Raw genomic sequence first — 18,674 nt, forward strand, 5'->3', positions numbered from 1 at the left:
CTCTCTCTTCCCTCCTCCCTCCCTCGCTCCCTCGCTCTCTTCCCTCTCGTCCTCATCTTCCCCTTTAACCCTCCCTCCCTCCCTTCTCTCTCAATTCCCCTATATGTCTGTAGTCTGTCTATATAGTCTGCCTGTATAGTCTGTGTTCGAGAGAAAACGTGCCGTGCCGTGGAGCGACGGCAGCGCGCGGCGGGCATAGCCGAGCCTCACCGTCCACGTGGTCCTCTCGGGCCCGCAGGGGTCATCTGGAGCACATATTTGTGCTGACCGGCCCCAATGCGCCGGGCCGGCCGCCGCCGGCCGGCTCGGCAGTTCGCGGCGAAACGACGACGACGGCGCGGCTCCGCCGGCGCGACGGCGCCGGTGTCGTACGATTCGATTGACGTGCAGTGTGTGACGAGTAATCCAGAAATAGACATTCATCAAAGAACTCTTTTGGTCCTCCGGTTAATGAAACGATACGATCAGATACGCAATTCTGAGTGAACTGGACGATTACACGAACACTTTGGTCTGCCGTGCCGGATCAGAGTGAACGACCACGAATCACACGAACATTTTTGGTCCTCCGGGCCGGATATATGTGAACTAGTGAGTGAATGGACGTACAGTCCGACGCGAGTGCAGTGATCGAGTGATGTCGGAAGCGAACTCCGACGCGAAATCGACCGCAAAGGCGGTCGCACGGTGTGACGCTAAATCTACGCGCAGCTCGCAGGCATGTCATACCCGCAGCGAGACCTTCGGCAGCGGAGCGTCGTCCACCATCAGCGCAGCCCACCGCCGAGCCGCGCTAAGCAAGCTCGCAGCGGAGCAAGGCCAGCGCGCGGCCGCGGCAAAGGCGGAGCTGACACGGCAGGAGGCGGAGACGCAGGCGGAGCGGGCGCGGCAGGCCTGACCGAAGGCCTGAGCGACCGTCTCGGCATCTCTGGACCCATTGACAGTTTGGTCCTGAGTACCATAAACGGAAGTGAAAGACTCAGATCACGCCGTGTGTCCTTCGTGATCGAGCCTGTCAGCAGCGGTGGCACACGTCACGAAATACGGAACGCCCAAACGACGCCGGCGCTGAGTGTGTCAGATCACGCCATGGACTGGTCACGGGAGAAGGGCAAATGGCCTCATCTCGCTGACCTGGATCTGCCGAGTGCGACTCGAGGTCCAGTAGAAGTACTTCTGGGCGCTGACGTCATAGAACTGATCGTGGCACGTGAGGTGATCGACGGACCACCGGGTGCGCCGTGCGCCGTGAGAACACTGCTCGGCTGGACGGTCACCGGCCGCGCGCCGGACCAGAACCTGCCAGTCAACAAGGACGTGCACCATATCCGTGTCAGCGAGGAAACCCAGGACGTTTCGGAAGTGACTCGATGGCAACACGTGCCAGGGTCACTGAACTCATCGAACATAGGCAGCCGAGGCTGCTCGATGGCTGAAGTGGCACCGAGCGGAGAGTGGGGCCAAGGTCGCGCCGTCCTGTCGCGCCGTCCTCAGGACCGGCCCGCCGCGCCGCCCCGCCCGACAGAGCGCCCGAGAGACGAGGAAACGGCCGAAATGAGAGCACCAGCCTGCGTCACCAGGGGAGCGGAGCCGGCCATAAACCCCAGCCGGTTCTCATCGTGGCTCAGGCTGCTGCGTGTGACAGCGTGGGCGCGCCGTTTCGCTCACAACACCCGCAGCCGGGCAGCAGCCGATCGGCAGACGGGACCGCTGACTGCGGAGGAGCTGAGGGAGGCTGAGCGCGTCTGGCTGCTCAGCACACAGGCCGAGCATTTCGGCGATGATATCGCGGCTCTCCAGCACCGAAGGCCGCTTCCCTCGAACAGCCAGCTGCACCGGCTTAACCCCTTCCTGGACTCGAGCGGCCTTCTACGAGTCGGGGGCCAGCTGTGCCACGCTCAGCTAGACTTCAAGTTCAAGCACCGGGTGATTCTACCTGCACGTGGAGACATCACTCGGCTGATAGTCACCGATCGACACAAGAAGCTCGCCCATTCTGGTACAGAGCACGTTCTGACTCACCTGCGGCGCCAGCTCTGGGTCATCAGTGGCAGAGCCGCTGTGGAGCGATACACACCTGCCTGCATCCCGTGCCGGAAGCGGTCAGCCCAGCCAGCGCCGACGCCGACGAGTGACCTACAGCCTTCCAAGTGGGCAAGCCGGCCCCGGGCCGCACCTCCAGACGCTCACCACACGGGTGAAGTGACGCGCAGACCCGGCAGACGTGCAGCTCGGTGAGTTAGTGCTGGTGACAGATGACAATCTGCCTCGCGGGCACTGACCAGTGGGGCGAGTGGTGAGCGTGTTCCCTGGGGCCGACGGTCGAGTGCGGGTGGTAGAAGTGGCCACCGCCACTGGTCGTTACAAGCGGCCAGTCTCTCGTCTCTGCCGTCTCGAGTGCGACGGTGACGAACAGTAAATGGCCTCAGAGTGACAATGCGCGCGCGTGAGACGACTGAAGTGAGTCGTTTACGACCGCTCTGTGCCGCCGATCAGTGGCGTAGTCTGGACATCTATTAGTGTTTACTGCGTCCGTCATTCGCGGTGCTAACGTGTGCGTGTGCGAGAATGAGTCGTTCATTCTGTGCGCCGGTCATTTGTGTTTGGTGTTTAGCCATTAGTCAACAGCTGTGAGCCGTCCGACAGTCGCCAGCGTTCACACTGTCGCAGTGTCACTCCTGGCTCATTTAGCCGGTTGGTCTTGTACGAGTTAGAAGTTTACAGCCTTAGAGTGTAGCAACCTTAGATCGGGACCGACGCGCGGCGCAGCCGACGTAGTTTACAGTCTTAGCTTTAGTGGTCGTTTATTGCTGTACGATACAGACAGAGACACTGCCTGCGAGCAGCTGTTTGTTGTTTCGCTAATGTTTTCTCTCTCTTACGTTTAGAATTTCCGCGAGCGACGCGAAAATTCGGGCCGGCCATGTTCGAGAGAAAACGTGCCGTGCCGTGGAGCAACGGCAGCGCGTGGCGGGCATAGCCGAGCCTCACCGTCCACGTGGTCCTCTCGGGCCCGCAGGGGTCATCTGGAGCACATATTTGTGCTGACCGGCCCCAATACGCCGGGCCGGCCGCCGCCGGCCGGCTCGGCAGTTCGCGGCGAAACGACGACGACGTCGCGGCTCCGCCGGCGCGACGGCGCCGGCGTCGTACGATTCGATTGACGTGCAGTGTGTGACGAGTAATCCAGAAATAGACATTCATCAAAGAACTCTTTTGGTCCTCCGGTTAATGAAACCATACGATCAGATACGCAATTCTGAGTGAACTGGACGATTACACGAACACTTTGGTCTGCCGTGCCGGATCAGAGTGAACGACCACGAATCACACGAACAGTCTGTGTCTGTCGGGATGTCGGTCGGTCGGTCGGTCGGTCGGTCGGTTGGTCTGTCGGTCGGTATGTCGATTTGTCGGTATGTCTGTATGTCGGTCGGTCGCAATGTATGTTAGTATGTATTCATTATGAACAGATCACATAACTTTTCCGCCCTACCTATTTTGCATAGCGATAATAGCGGGTTAAACTGTGTTTCGAATTTTTTTGTCAACCATGCGGGTCATGCTTTGAGTTGGCTTCTTGTCACTGGAATTGATAATGAAGTATTTTTTCAGGTGTTATCCTGCGCGTCATCCGTTCCCGATCCTCTTCCACTTCATTCTCTGAAGTGCAAAGGTAAAACTTTACACCCTTTGTTATTTATACTTGTGACTTATTTCCTCTTTCATGTCTTACAGGGGATAATTTCCACCTTGATATCTTCCACTTTCCACCATTTTTCATTTGTGGCTCGACGTTGCGTTACAAATGTCGAACATGATTGTTCCACTTATGGCGTTATAATTCAGAAGTAGTTGATGGCTTCCTCGATGGGTAGTGTTTTGTCCGTAAAGTTTTCTCTGAATCCCACAACTTCAAGTGTTTTTCTTTGGAAGATGGTCATTAATGTAATTTGTTCTCGATGTAGACCTAACCACTTTATATTTCTTTCTCAAATATATTTTTTGTGAATGTCCAATAGTTGCGTTTATAAAATACTACAAATGATATGCCATAATTTGGCGTGCTGCGGAAGTATCTGTCAAAGATTGCTTATTAAAGCAATTGGTAAATACTAGTTTGACAGCGGTGTATGCTTAGCAAATGTCATTTTGACAACCCAAGCTGTCGACGCGCCAGAAAGCACCAATTAATAACATAATGATTCGACTGTGCATTTGCTGAGGTTTGTTACCGAAGTTTTTCAACGTGTCTGTTACAGAGGATGATCTCTGGAAATCGGCATTCGACTCCGGCAATATAATGATACTCATCAAGGAGGGTGCAACTAAGGTGAGGAAGAAATTAATGGCTATAGTTTGGTAGTAGATATCACATGTAGGTAGGGCTGCGGAGTTGACAGATTTTTGGTGCTTCCGACTCCGACTCCGACTTCCAAAATCAACTCCGACTCCGACTGTAACTTCGACTCCGGACATTGTTCAAAAAGTGGCCACACAATGAAAGTAAAGTTCATGTCGGAGATGCTTTATCTTACCTGAATCGACCATTGGTGCGTTCCAAGGCTTTAAATGATTGCAAATACACTTTTAAATAGTTTGCAGAGCTTACAATAACTTTTGGCGCTGCCATATCCAGCTGCTTTTTCAATGAAAAACGCTCGCTCAAAACTCGGCGTATGTTGTAAAATAATCTGAATTTGATAGGTTATAGAGCATAATGCTATCAAGAAAACGGGTGTAAGGCAGCATTTAATCCTCGTCCTGGCAGGTCATTTCCCATACCGCGGCCTGGCAGGGGGTCGATGCCACTATCCCTCTCTGGCGTTTCGAAACTAGGCCTCGTAGCGCTTCGCAACAAAAAACAGTCTATTGCTCTCAACGAGTACTCGCGACTGATGGTATATTTCTTGGCCCTAGGTCAATATTTGACCCAGTTATTGAAGGTCAAAGGTCAACTTACGGGAACAGCTAAATTTTCCAAATTGCTTAGCCAATATGAGCGAAACTATGAAGGATAGCGACATGAAACTTTCACGACCGTGTTTCTCAACGAATTGACAACAAAATGATGCTTAGGTGACTGCATTCCAGTCATCACTGGCGTGACGTTTTCCTCGGGAACACGGGAGGTCACACCCGCCGCCGGCGAGGACGGTCGAGAATATCGAGAGCTTTCCAGCTAACTCAACATTGGCGCATCTGTGAACGATATAGACTTGCAACTTTAAGGAGCGTATCCCTCAGTCAAAAAGCTGCAAAATGGCAAATTGTTGACTGGATTTGCGCTTTGACTGACGCTACGAATCCCCGGAAATCCGCCGGGTCATATCAGCCGGCCCGGTGAAAACAGAGTTTGCAACTGATGCAGCCAATATTGGTGTATTTATGAAAGATATAATGCATTTTTTTACAATCGTGTTCCTCGTCAATTAGTCACAAGATTCTGTATATGATAATTACACTTTTACAATATCTCGGATATCCTACAATATTCTGTTCGACTTCTTCTAAGTTCAATCTAGGTAATTGATCTGAATTGGCTTTGTAAAGGCCAACGAATATTTTTGAAGGCGTTTAGGTGAAAATTGAACCACAGATTCGGATTCAGGGCCTCGAGAATTATCAAAAGCTGCGCAAAGGATGCACCAGAGGCTATGACAAATTTCAGCACTTATCCGACGTTCGGCGCGCATCGCAAAAAAAAAAAACAGGGAGGGGACGCATCGACCCTCCCCCCCCCCCCATATGCCAGGGGGAGGGTTAAGCCATGAAGTGTTAACTCCGACTGCGGAGTCGGAGTCGGTAAAATTTTGGTGACTCCAACTCCGACTCCGGGCAAAACTGTCGACTTCGACTCCGCAGCCCTGCATGTATGCATTGTTTTGGCTGCAAATGATAGTGTATTTCACTGTCCTTTTGCTTGTACTAGCTGAACACCGACGATGTTGTTATGCTTATGGGTTTTCTAGGGTATGGTGTGAATGTGAAATTGTTGTGAACTGAAACGTGGTGGTTCGGCGGTGTCATACGTGCACTTGCGTGGTGATCATACTTGAACGGTTTACTCCGTTCTAGTAGGGGCAAAATCTGGGCAAGAGCTGGCCCACTGCACAGTGGGGATTTTTCCGATCTAGCGCCTATTAATTCAAAAAATCTTTTTTGGATTTTTGTTTATTTTTTTGTGTCAGTAGGGCTAAGAAATGTCTGAATTTTTCATATATGGCATTGTTTTATCTGTATGTCCACAGCAAAACTAGGAAAAATGCGCCCAAAGTTCACACTCATGCGTGATTACTCAATGGGCTCAGCAAGGCCCGAAAGTATAGCTCAATTTCATTGTCCTGTCCTGTTGGTTTTAATCTTGCGAGGTCTTAAAGTTGCATATCATCTGAAAGGCACCTTTATTAGGAATGGAATGGCAAACAGAAAGTATGCCACAACCTTACTAAGGTCACAAAAATGCCCTTTACAAAAAACCCTTACAGACACCATATTGAAGGAATGGTATTCTAAATAAATGTAGGAAATCAACAATGTTCTCCACACTTTTCCACTCCGAAATATATCATATCGAATTCGCCACTTTCTCCTGCACAAGACAACGCCTAGTTTGGCTGCCGAAACTTGCCTGAACACGGAATATTCACATTAGAGTATCTTAACACCCCACTCGAGGAGCGCTAGGGCAAACAGCATGTTCCGGACATAGGCGAATAATTTTACTTCGTGATTTATATGATGCATATTTTCTGAGACACATTCATTAGGAATAGGATGACAAGCGTAAATTATACATACCGTAACCTTATTAACCATCGCACTTGTGGGGAGGGGGAGGGGGAAGGGGTCGGATAAAACCCCATGGTTTTCCGCAAATTACTCGCGCAAAAAGCGGCCGATCGCGCAGAAACTTTCGGTGCCCTCGAGATCATCAATTTTACATCTAACCTAAAAATTTCATGACTCTGACCCAACTGACCTTTGACCTGTGGCATATTTCTCGAGACTATGTTTGGCCGGAATCGCGATTCGGCGTATGCCAGCTCACATTATCCGCGGTTTCCAGTCTTTTTTGTGGTTTTAAACGTTCAGATATGTGAAATGATGTTGGTGCTATGCATAATGGTGGGTGTCAAGGTCACGTGAAGGTCAAGTCAAGGTCATTGACCTTTTGATGACCTTGGTCCACTTTTTCGAGTTTTACTTGTTTCTAGGGTAGTTTTTGGTGCTGATTTCGATTTTAGCAGCCATTTGAATATTTACGAAGTAGTTCTGGTGCCTTCGTTCCATGTTACGAAGCTATCAGTAGTAGGTGACACTTCTATGGATGGCCGGCAGGACGCCTACTAGTTGATCTAACCTGACCTGACCCGACCTGGCCTAAATGCATAAATACATCGTCTGTGATCAAAACTAACATGAAATTCGTGATCAGCACCCCAAAATACCCCGTAACACCCTAACTTTGCGAAGTTTCAAGAGGTCTCGATTTCCCAACTTTAGTTGGGTCATTAAACTGACTTGGAAAGTCAGCTTATGACTTTGGACTTTGAAATTGGATATATTCGGCCTCATTTCGTCATAGGCAGCACGCTTGACTTTTCCGCGAAGCTCTAGCTTGATCAGGGGCCAAACGGCTGAGCGGGGGGTCCAATTGAACCCCCTGTACTATGTTGATTATGCACATTTACAGGTAAAATTCTCACCAGGACACACCAGCCAACATCTGTGCACAATCTGGCTACAATTCTACCTATGGTTTGCTCTCTACGAATAAATACGTGCTAGATCGGAAAAATCCCCCACTGTGCACTGGATGGGACTGAATTCTCATGAGACTAGTTATAGTCCTGAAAAATCATGACGTGGTTACCGGGTCCATCCTTCATGACGTGTCATCTTTGGGCAAGTAGCGAATAGTGATACCTTAGCCCGCGCCGTGCCGGAGTGGTCGGATCCTCCCGCGCTGGGCCGGGGGAAGGGTGTTTGAACTCCCCCTCTAACTCTGCTCCTGAGCCACGTAGCGAGATGCCGCAGGCGGCGTTCGAAAGCTCGTCAAAATCGTGACTTCAGTAATTCGGTCATTTTTAAGGTCAGATCAAAGGTCTGGTCACAAGAGGTCATCGAAGATCATATGTTAGATTTTTGCACGATTTAGATAATTTACCACTTGAGACGTTGTAGCTCGTAAACCAGAAGAGTTAGAGCGGTATGGAAAAAAGATGACGGTAGCCCATTTATTTATTTATTTATTTATTTGCATAATCGCCAACAGAGCAATCTCCACTTACAGGCGAAGTCATAGGCCTAAAATTAGTAAATCACAAAAAACAGCACAACATAAAATATAATACCTACTGAGTACAATAGTACCTACCCTACACGTATAAAAATATACAGTAAAAATGCACACAATAAATAAGCAAAGTACAGCCCACCAAGTACCTCAATAAGAATAAGAAGCATAATAAAAGCCAGTAAATCTATATACCTTAACTATAGTAAGTGAGCCCAGGCTAAAAGTAAAACACATTGTACGTAAAGTGTAAACTATGATAAACTGAGTAAAAAAAAAAAACGTCTCATTTACAGCTCTATCTGTGGTTAGTCGTCTGATTTGAGCTCAGGTCAACCGTTTAACATCCAGGAATCGTAAATTGCCAAAATGACTAGACAAATACAGCTAGAACAACATTTCAAGCACCATTTTATTCCTCGTCGAGATGCGCCAAATAATATATAATATGATCTCAAAAGGTCAAGTTGAAAATTTGGCCTCAGGTCATGGCCTGAACCGAATAGGCCATGTTACATATCCGTCTATTCGTCTCATGAAGACAAATATATTGAACTTGTTTTGGAGTCTGTATCTTGCCTGATTCTAAAGTGAATTAAAAAAAAACTGTCGCTGACTTATGACGACGTCACATGACCTCCGGTGCTCAGTGCAGAGGTAAACGGTGCATATCGGTCACATGACCTCCGGTGCTCAGTGCAGAGGTAAACGGTGCATATCGGTCACGTGACCTCCGGTGCTCAGTGCAGAGGTAAACGGTGCATATCGGTCACATGACCTCCGGTGCTCAGTGCAGGTATCGGCTAAACGGTGCATATCGGCTCGAATGGCTAGCGTATATTTATTGTGACACATTTTGACTGTTTGAGATGTTTTTGACGCGGAACAGAATAAATTTAAATTTCGCCCATTGACTTATAATGTGGAGGTCGCAACATTGACCTGACCTTATGTCAGATATCGAAAATCCGAGGTATGCGTTTTGTGCATCCTATAACCCTAAAGGATTGCTGAAGGTTTGAAAGTGACCGAACAACCCCTGTAGCCAGGGCGCGTGTTAGAATTTTCGGTGAATTTTTTCGGTGATTTCGGTGATTTTTCTGTGATTTTTCGGTGATCACTTAACTTGGTCTGGTGACCTCATCTTTGATGACCTGGGGCTACAATTTTCACAAACTATGCGAAAATGATGTATGATAAGCTGTGCCAAGAAACGGTGGCGCTGCGCTTTGCCGTTTTTTAGATATCGACGAAAAAGATGAGGGGCGTGGTACATACCCAAACACCGCCCGCCCGGCGCGAGTGAAAAGTAACGATACCTTGAAATAATGATAAAAGGTCACTACATTTGCACCTTTTGGAGTTACGTGAGCCTACCAACCTCCCAATATTCGTGTTTTTACTTGTGGGAGATGAGATGGCGAGGGTGACAGAGTGCACCCCCCCCCCCCTCCAGAACAAGTGATTCTCAGACCCCTCGTATTGACTCGTTGATGTTTTTAATGTGCCAATCAATGTTGTTTTTACAGGATGAAGCACTGGCGGCAGTCAAGGTCACGTTTCCGTCGGACGAAAAGGCTGAGGAGAAAGGTAATTATTAAGATTAGTCTGAGGTATTATCCAGTTCAGCTATCGCGAAATTTGGCAAAATATGTAGTATCGTATCTAGGTTTACATTTGAAGTTCGATAGTTTGTATATTCAGTAAAACGCAATACCGCGAATGAAAGCCTTTCAAAGTCGATGGGTTAAAACAGCGTGTAAATGCAGCCTTCAGTAATGGTTAACTTTAAGGTTTGACTTAACCGCAGGTTACGCTCTGATGTACGAGCGTGATAAGCCTTGCACACATGATGTAATGTACGTTTGAAAATGTCCCTGTTGGGCACTACCACGTTCGTACAGCCAGGTCACACGTTCGTTAGTCGTCTCCCCTACCGGTACGCGAGTTGGCGTTCGAAATTTTGCTAAAATGAATTTCATGTTAAATGTGTATTGAGCTCAAATAAATCCAATCCAATCAGTCCGTTTAAAGTTATGGGTCATTAGAAAAGAATCCCGTCATTAACGTCAAAGATATAAGACTCATGGTATCAAATAATCCCTATGTTCACAGGTGGTACTGCACGAGGCCGGCGCATATGCCATATGTGCGGATTTCACTTTAAGGACTCCAGGATAGCACAGCACTTCCGGCGACGTCATAAGATTACCGATCCTGCCAGCCTTAAGTCGGTGAAAGAGGACATGAAGAGATTTTCAAAGGAGCTTCTAGAAAAGTAAGTCGAGCTCATTTGCGTCTTTGTCTCCTATTTTGACAAAAAGTGATTTAAAGTCTTATTTTAACTGATGCCTTCCGGTCTTGTTCAACATCATTTGGCTCATTTGTCCGTGTTCTGTGTGAGAGCGATACGAACACCTGGTTTTCGTGGTAGAACGAAAGCAGGCGACGTGGAGTGGTGTCCTTACACAACTTGCCACACATATGTTCCGTATGATTTCTGAAACTTGGTCTCCAAGTCACTATGGTATCTTCGCTGGCTCCGGCTTGAGCCACTGCCTCGCTCATACCGCCGTTTACACACCTAGATGCAGGGCACATGGGTATCGTTCCAATCGGCAGCTGTCAATTTTAGAACGTCCACCGATGTCTCGTTTGGTCGCTTACAAACTGACTTAATTAAGGCGATGGATTGCAGCTGTCATGTATGCTGCATGCAATGACGAATAACGTTTCTTTTATAGGAAACCAAAGATGCCGGAGAAGTTGACGTGCGCCGAGTGCGGAGCTCAGGTACATCACCTTATGCTCCACATGAAACGGTACCACAAGGTCACAGATCGTGCAGCGAGGAAGACTGCTCGGGACGCAGCATTCGCCAACGAAATGGTAAGTGTTGTGCATACTGGCTGTGTATTGAGGTCAATTCCATGGTGTCTTTAGATGTGTCGGTTACAAGAAATAGAATAAGCAAATAGATTGCCCAACACAAGCGTGGGTTTAACCGGCGCCGGGCCGGTAATCTGATCGTCCGCGCCGGGTTGGAGGGGGGTTGAACTCTTCCCCCCCCCCCCCCATTCGGCTCCTGATCTACGTAGTGAGATGCCACAGGCGGCGTTCGAAAGGTTGTCAAACTCATGACAAAGCAATTTTGTCATTTTTAAGCTCAGGTGATCAAAGGTCCCGCAGATGGTTCTGTAGCTCAGTCGGTAGAGCGTTGGACTCCGCGTGGTGAGAGAACGCGTCCCGGTAAGAAAGGTCCAGGGTTCGAGGCGCGACGGGCGCTTGCTGTTTATGAGCCTCCTGGCGGGTATGGTTACGGTTGGTGGCAGGCCGTAGCCAGGTGAAGTCAGTGAGGGGACCGGCCGTGCGCGGCTATGTGCGTACATTAAACATTCGGCTCTAAATTCTGCCTTAGAACAGGAATTGCGCGATCGGAGGGTAGAGGGCAGGGCCAACGCAACAAGCTTACATAGCCTATGGGGTATCCTTTGAGCAACTTTTGGTGCAAAAAATTGACCGGGTCATGTCAGGTCACGGAGCTATGACGTCACAAGAGGTACAATGTCAGGCCATTTTTGCGAGAAAAGGCGAATTAGAAGGCGATATCGACCACGACAAGGCTTCTTTTGACTGTTTTTGGTAATAACTAACTTGTAGGACACCACCACAATACCCTTTAACCTTTTGGTCAAGGTCAGGTCAGTGACCTAGCTTGACGCTATGATAAGTTCATGTGTTGTTTATGTCTATAGGGGTTTCTGGGGGTCCTGAATTCATATCCGCTATTCATTTGAGACACCGTCGCTTCATTTCTACGTCAGCGCAAGCAGCAGCGAGCTCCCAAAGTCGCTAGCGGCCGGCCGGCCGGCACCGACGCTGCGCGGCGGGCGTGACCTGGCGCTCTTCCTGGGGTTATGCAGCGACAGGAACCGTACAAAAGCGATCAATTATATATCAAAATGATGCCAATTGTCCATCAAACACGATGGTAGAGGTTTCATGGCGATATCTGCCATAGCTGCGTCGCCATTGTTTGTAACGTTGAAAAACGTCGATTTCCCAGAAAATTGACTTTTGACCTGTCATAACTAGGTCAAATGTTGACCTAGGGTCAAACAATATACCACCAATCGCGAGTACTCGTCGAGAGCAATCGAATGTTTTTTTTTTTCGCGAAGCGCTACGACGCTTAGTTTCGAAACGCCAGGGGGGGGGGGGGTCGCATCGACCCCCCCTGCCGGGACGTGTTATGGAAAATGCCCTGCCGGGGCGAGGGTTAAGGTGAACGGTTTGCCTTCAGGGATAAAAAAAGCAAAAATGGCCATTTTTGTTTCTAACCTAACTTCTAGATAGATGCAGCTAGAGCCACATTTCAAACAACAATGTACTTCTCTCATGATGTGTCGAATGGTATATAATTTGACATCAACAGGTCGCGTTAAAAATCTGACTTCATACCCGGGTCATGACCTGACTCGAATAGGTCATGTTGCATACTGGTCGATTCGTTAAGTCAAGACACATAGAACTTGTCGTGGAGTCTGTATCTTGTCTCAATTAAAGTTATTGGCAAAAAACTGTCGGTGACTTATGATGACGGCACATGATCTCCAGTGCTCAATGCATGGGTTATCGGTGTACCTGTCAACTTGAATGGTTAGTGAGCATTTGCTCAATATTATAAAAAAAAAAAATAAGACAAATATTACAGCTTTGTTTGCAGTGAGACTGTATAGCCGGGACCAAATCAAACCATATCAGCCAGTTAGAACCCCTAGTACTAATAAGCTTGTATGATTCAATTTGCTCCTGGTGAAAAAGTTTTACTTCAAATGAAGCCCTAATTTTTTCTTATTTTTTCTATAATATTGCACTCAGATTTTGTTTTTGTTTGTTTTGTTGGGATAAAGCTCCTTCGGCCCTATTAGACCATTGCGGAGCTATGGGACTTTAGGTTTAGGGAGTGACAGTGGTCTGGTTATTTGCCACCGGATGGGTGAGCCGCCGCAGCCCAGCTGACCCAGGTGGGGTGCAGGGTCAGAAAAGTGGGCAGTTTCTCAATTTTTCTGAACTTGGAGCTTTTCTTTTGCAAAAAAACTTTGACCTTAACCCGGCAGGCGGTGGGCCTCCCGGCCACCTTCCGCGCGGTGGGGGGGGGGGCATTTCCCCCCCCCCGTATCTCTGAAACTACTGGACGGATCCGGAAAATTCAAACGGCGTTCGATAGCCCTGTCAAATTTGTTGAGGGAAACCAAGTTTCATTGACCTCGGGGTCACCGATGACGTCACAGGTCAGGTCAAAGATAAAATGTTTCACCGTTCACGGGTCTTCTAGGGAAAGCGCTATAACACCGAGGAAAACGCATTTTGTCGAAAATCAGCGATAGGGCGTCAGTTGTCTAGTACATATGTTGCTATTAGAGGTCACTGGTCATACCAGGTCAGGTCACAGGTCAGGTCACCAAGGGTCACCACATGAACCCAGCCTTACTAAGGTTGTGTGGTGCATGTTGTATGGCCAATTTTTTCATTTCCAACTCAATGGTGTTGGTTATGAGACCATCAGGTACAGTTTAGGTCACTTTCGGGATATTTTTGCACAAAATGGGTATCGATTCGATGCAGCTCGTCACGGGGAGTCTAATGGTGATCGTTGTTTTGCGCTACGAGGTCTAGAATTGCTAAAAATTGAGTTTGAAAATTTGACGTCATCAATTTTAAAGTTTTTTCGCTATAACTTGGCCAAAAAAGAGGTATCGATCTCAAATTTCGTATGTAGATAGAAGGCGGTATTAACTATGACATATATTCCGTTTTTTTTTTTTAATTAAAAAACTGGATTTTTCTGTTATTATATTCAAAAACCTTTTTTGATTTTTGGGGGTCAAAATCCAAAAATTTCAAAAAATCCGAGATAGCAGTTTTGTAGCCATGTAAATTCTACACTTTCTATGTCTGAAACATTTTTCTGTATCTCTAAAGCTGTAGGCCTGACAGCTCTTCCCGCGAAACCTTTTTTTGGGTCGAAAATGGCAAAAATGACGTCAATCCGACGTCATTAGCGGCCAACCTATCATAGCCTTTGGAATTTTTTTGGTCACAATGTGCAATAGCTGTTCACGGGAGGGTATTGAAAGTTTGGTGACGATCGGCGCAGCGGTTCTGGAGATATATAAAAAAAAATTAAGGGAGGGGGGGGGGGCAAAAAAATCCCCCCCCCCACCGCCTGGAAGGTTAAAGAATTGATTTTTTATGAATTGATTATTTGAATTGATATTTATAGTCTGTAACAATGTCGTTACCCACTTAAAACAATGGAATTTATCCTGAAATCTGAAGCTAGCATCGGTCTTATCTGTGATGTCCAGTCAACATAATAGTTCTGATTGTTTCTGCCTTAAAAAGCTGTTCTTATGGAGGCATCACATTTGAATGTATATGTGATGGCAACACATATGGTAGTTGCTACACCACCTTCAAAATTTATTATGTGGGGATGTTAAATTTATTCTTTGAACTTAGGTCATCAATCCACTTTTCTGACACTGGTGGGGTGCCCCACGGGCATCCACCATCCATGGGACAACCCCACAAGGGGCTACCGACGGGCCGCGATACGGTCACCCGGGGTCGGGGTATGCTCTCTAAGAGCTGCCCCAGTTAGCCCCCTTCCGGTGGCACCAGCCCGGAGCACGAAGGGCGGCGGGAAAGACGAGGACATGACGCCACCGAGCTGATTGTACTTTGAGGGACGGATGACGGATGATGCACTCAGATCTTAGGACATAGATATAATAAAAAAGGATACACATGTATTACATACTGTCGTCCATAGCCACTGCTGAGGTTTCAAAATGATCAAAGAACCCCTGTAGTCAGGGGGCGTGTTTGAATGTTCCGGGGATTGGGTCAGAGCTTGACCTGGTGACCTGACTTTTAATGACCTTTGGCTACAATTTTCACAAATTATGCGGGAAAGATGTGTGATAGGTGGCGCCGCCGTTCTTTGGCACATACCATGCATCTTTTCCGCAAAGTTTGTGAAAATTATAACCTCAAGCCATCAAAGGTCAGGTCACCAGGTGAAGTTAAGTGACCCAATCTCCTAAAAAATGAATACGCGCCCTAACTACAAGGGTTGTTCGATTACTTTGAAACCTTGAGCAGCTGTTAAGTGTGACAGAATGAAGAAAATGTTTCGCTCGGATTTGTTATATAGTACATACCTTTGACCCAGTCATGCCAATTTTGCGACCTCCCCACTATAAGTCAATGAATAAAATTTCCATTCATCCTGTTTCGCGTCAAAAGCATATCAAAAAGTTTAAACATGTCTCAATAAGTGTTCACTAACCATTCAAGTCGACAGGTGCACCGATAACCCATGCATGGAGCACTGGAAATCATGTGACGTCATCATAAGTCACCGACAGTTTGATTGAGACAAGATACAGACTCCACGACAAGTTCGATGTATTATTTGTCTTGACGGAAGGAATCGACGAATATGCAATATGGCCTATTCGAGTCAGATCATGACCTTGGTCTGAGGTCAGATTTTTAAACGCAACTTTTTAGGTCATATTATAACATATTATAATTTAGGTTATATCACTCGATGCGTCATGAGAGAAGTACAATGCTGTTTGGAATATGACTAGCGGTATCTGTCTAGAAGTTAGGTTAAAAAAATGGCGATTTCGGATTTTTATCCCCGGAGGCTAAACCGTTGAGCTGAGGTCAAATATGACGGCCTAATCCGGATAGGGCTGTAAACTGGCTATCGTTCTCTTTTTTCTGCGCCGTTCTAGCTCTTTTGGTTCACGAGCTACAGCGTTCCAAGTGAAATGAATATTTTAACATCGGTAACATTGTAAATTTATGACCTTTCGTGCCCATTTGTACAACTGCGCCATTCTGGATTCTTTGTCCGTCCCGTAGCTCAGTTGGTAGAGCGTCGGACTCCCGGAGGTGAGAGCCCGGGTTCGAGACGCTCCGGCGCTCGATATATGAAACTTCTGACGGGGGTGGTCCGCGCTTTGTGGGAGCAGCCGCGGCCAGTTGAAGTCAGTCGAGTGGGACGGACCGTGTCCGACTTTGATGGACATGATAAACTTTGGGTTCCAAATTCTCCCGATGACCTGGAACTTCACGATCGGATGGTAGGGGTTGAAGCTTGCGCAAAAGCTCTGCTTAGCGTGGGCTTCGACTTCGGCAATACGTCCATTCAAACATGGATCTAAATTATAAAACTATACGTCCACTGGTCTGCACCGATAGCTCTCATAAGCCTTGTTTCAGAAGTTTGACAAACAGCTCTGTTAAAGTGGTCCTTTTAGGGCTCGAGTTAATTAGTGACATTTGTGCCTGCCTCGCTTAAGCACTAGATAACTTACCACCTAATGGACATTCTCTTTTCGCAGGAATTGATGCTTCTGCGAGCGTGCACCGGCGACGAGGGACCGAAGGAGGCCACGAACACAGGCGCAACTGCTTCTCTCCTGGACAAGTTCTCTGAAAGTAAAGCTGGTTGGCGCCGCACCCCAACGACGGCCCGGCGGCAAGAAAAACAGCTTCGGTCTCTTCTGAGCGATGTGGCCGAAACCTGTGGCGAGAGAGACGCGTCAACGATTCTTCGTCTCCACTTGGACGATGTGGAAAATGCTCTTCTGCAGAAGCTCCCTAACCATCCAGCACAAGTTAAATCGACTGTAATCGCTCTACTGGAGTTCTCACGTTTCGTGAGCGTTAGGGAGCCAGACAACAACGCGGCGTGGGATGCAACGCTGCGCAGACTCGAGGTCTGGAAAAGAGACGCAACGCTCATGGACCATCACCGCCAAGCGGACCTCCAAGATCGCATGGGCGATGAGGAATATTTGCCATCAAAGGAAGAACTGACCTTACTTCGAGTCAAGACACTGGAAGAGCTCGAAAAAATGCAAAAAACTGTGATTTCTAAGAGAGGCGACGCGGTGAAGCTGAGGCGACTTCTAACTACAGCCATTCTTCTCGATAACTTCCAACGATCTGGCACTATCATCAACGCTACGTTGGCCCAATACCATGACTGTAAGGAGGGCATCATCAGGGTCAAAGAGCATAAGAGCAGGGCATCCTACGGCTCTGCCAACCTAGTGATCACGGATGTAGCGTCATACCTAGACTTCTACGTCGCTCAGGCCAGGTCTTTTTTGACTAAAGATGATCACGTGGATGAGCTTTTCCCCTCGTCGGATCCTTGGGAGGATTTGGGTCTTGTGTGTGCCATGTTTGGTGTGAGGAAGTTTAGCCCCACCATTCTCCGAAAAGCTGCATCAACGGCAGCCTACAGTGACCTCCCGGAGCTGGAACGCCGCCAGGTGGCGAATCATATGACGCATCGTCCGGAAACAGCGTTTAAGGCTTATGCGGCCAAAAACCGGCGGGCCGATGCTGTAAGGAGTGTCGAAAGGATGAAACGTGTCATGTACAGTGAGACGAGCGTGTCTGACGCGAAGGATGACGAGCGCAGCACGATACCGAGTTCTGCGGGCGCTTTGGAGCGCCAAAGCCGCGCCAGAGTTCCATTTTCTTTACGGCAGGAGATAGTCATCGAGCGAGAGGCCAGGCGTATTCGCGATAAAAATATGTTTGTGACCACTTCTGTGGTGATGGCTCTCATGGCGCGTCATAAGGCCCTCTTTGAGGATAGGAGCCCGCGCTGCGTCGAGAACAGATTGCGTACAGCAGTTCGGGGCCTTCGCACGTTCGCGAGCCGCTAAACTGATCGACGCGGGCTGCTCTGAATGCAGCAGAAGGAGAGGGGTGTATGATTTCAGTTTGCGCTTCATTGAACTACATGGAACGTGTACTATTATGCACGCATCTCGTTAGACCCCAGTGAAGGGGTGGGGTGGGGGTGTTTCGTTCGCTGGAGCCATTGGTGCAACACATGCAGTCTGTTCTCGACTCATTGAAGAATGTTTTTCGTTCGTATATTTGTGAGCCACTGACCTGCTGAAAGCAGTCTGTTCTCAATGTGAACCTAAGTTCATTGAACTACATGGAACGTGTAACATGCGCGCATCTCGTTCGACTCCATTGAAGGAGTGGGGTTGTTCCGTTCGCTGGAGGCATTGCTGTAATACATCCAGCCTGTTCTCGACTCATCGAGCAGTGTTTTTCGCCCGTATATTTGTGAGCCACCGACCTGATCAAAGCAGTCTGTTCTCAACGTGAACGCTTCATCGAACTGATACTGTATGCAAGCACTTCTTTATGAACCCAGGGGGGGGGGGAGGGGGGTGGGATACATTCAGCCTGTCGTCGTACTGGGAGGGATCCAGAGCGTCGTAAGCCTCGTCGTAGCTGCGACGTGTTGCAAAGTTGT

General features: G+C 48.1%; 1 protein-coding gene across 3 annotated transcripts in view; it reads left to right on the forward strand.

Annotated features, from left to right (window-relative positions):
• LOC122393633 (RE1-silencing transcription factor A-like) overlaps positions 1 to 18,453 on the forward strand; it is a 27,197-nt gene extending 8,744 nt beyond the window's left edge. For all 3 annotated transcript variants that reach the window (XM_043389846.1, XM_043389848.1, XM_043389849.1), the window contains 5 exons: positions 4,263 to 4,333; positions 9,829 to 9,889; positions 10,415 to 10,577; positions 11,044 to 11,188; positions 16,726 to 18,453. In XM_043389846.1, coding sequence (XP_043245781.1) covers positions 4,263 to 4,304 — 42 coding nt within the window. In that variant the 3' untranslated portion in view covers positions 4,305 to 4,333; positions 9,829 to 9,889; positions 10,415 to 10,577; positions 11,044 to 11,188; positions 16,726 to 18,453. The remainder of the gene's footprint in view (positions 1 to 4,262; positions 4,334 to 9,828; positions 9,890 to 10,414; positions 10,578 to 11,043; positions 11,189 to 16,725) is intronic.
• The last annotated feature ends 221 nt before the right edge of the window (positions 18,454 to 18,674 follow it).

This window comes from Amphibalanus amphitrite, unplaced genomic scaffold (assembly GCF_019059575.1).
Source record: "Amphibalanus amphitrite isolate SeventyFive unplaced genomic scaffold, NRLGWU_Aamphi_draft 000546F_arrow, whole genome shotgun sequence".
Lineage (NCBI taxonomy): Eukaryota > Metazoa > Arthropoda > Thecostraca > Balanomorpha > Balanidae > Amphibalanus > Amphibalanus amphitrite.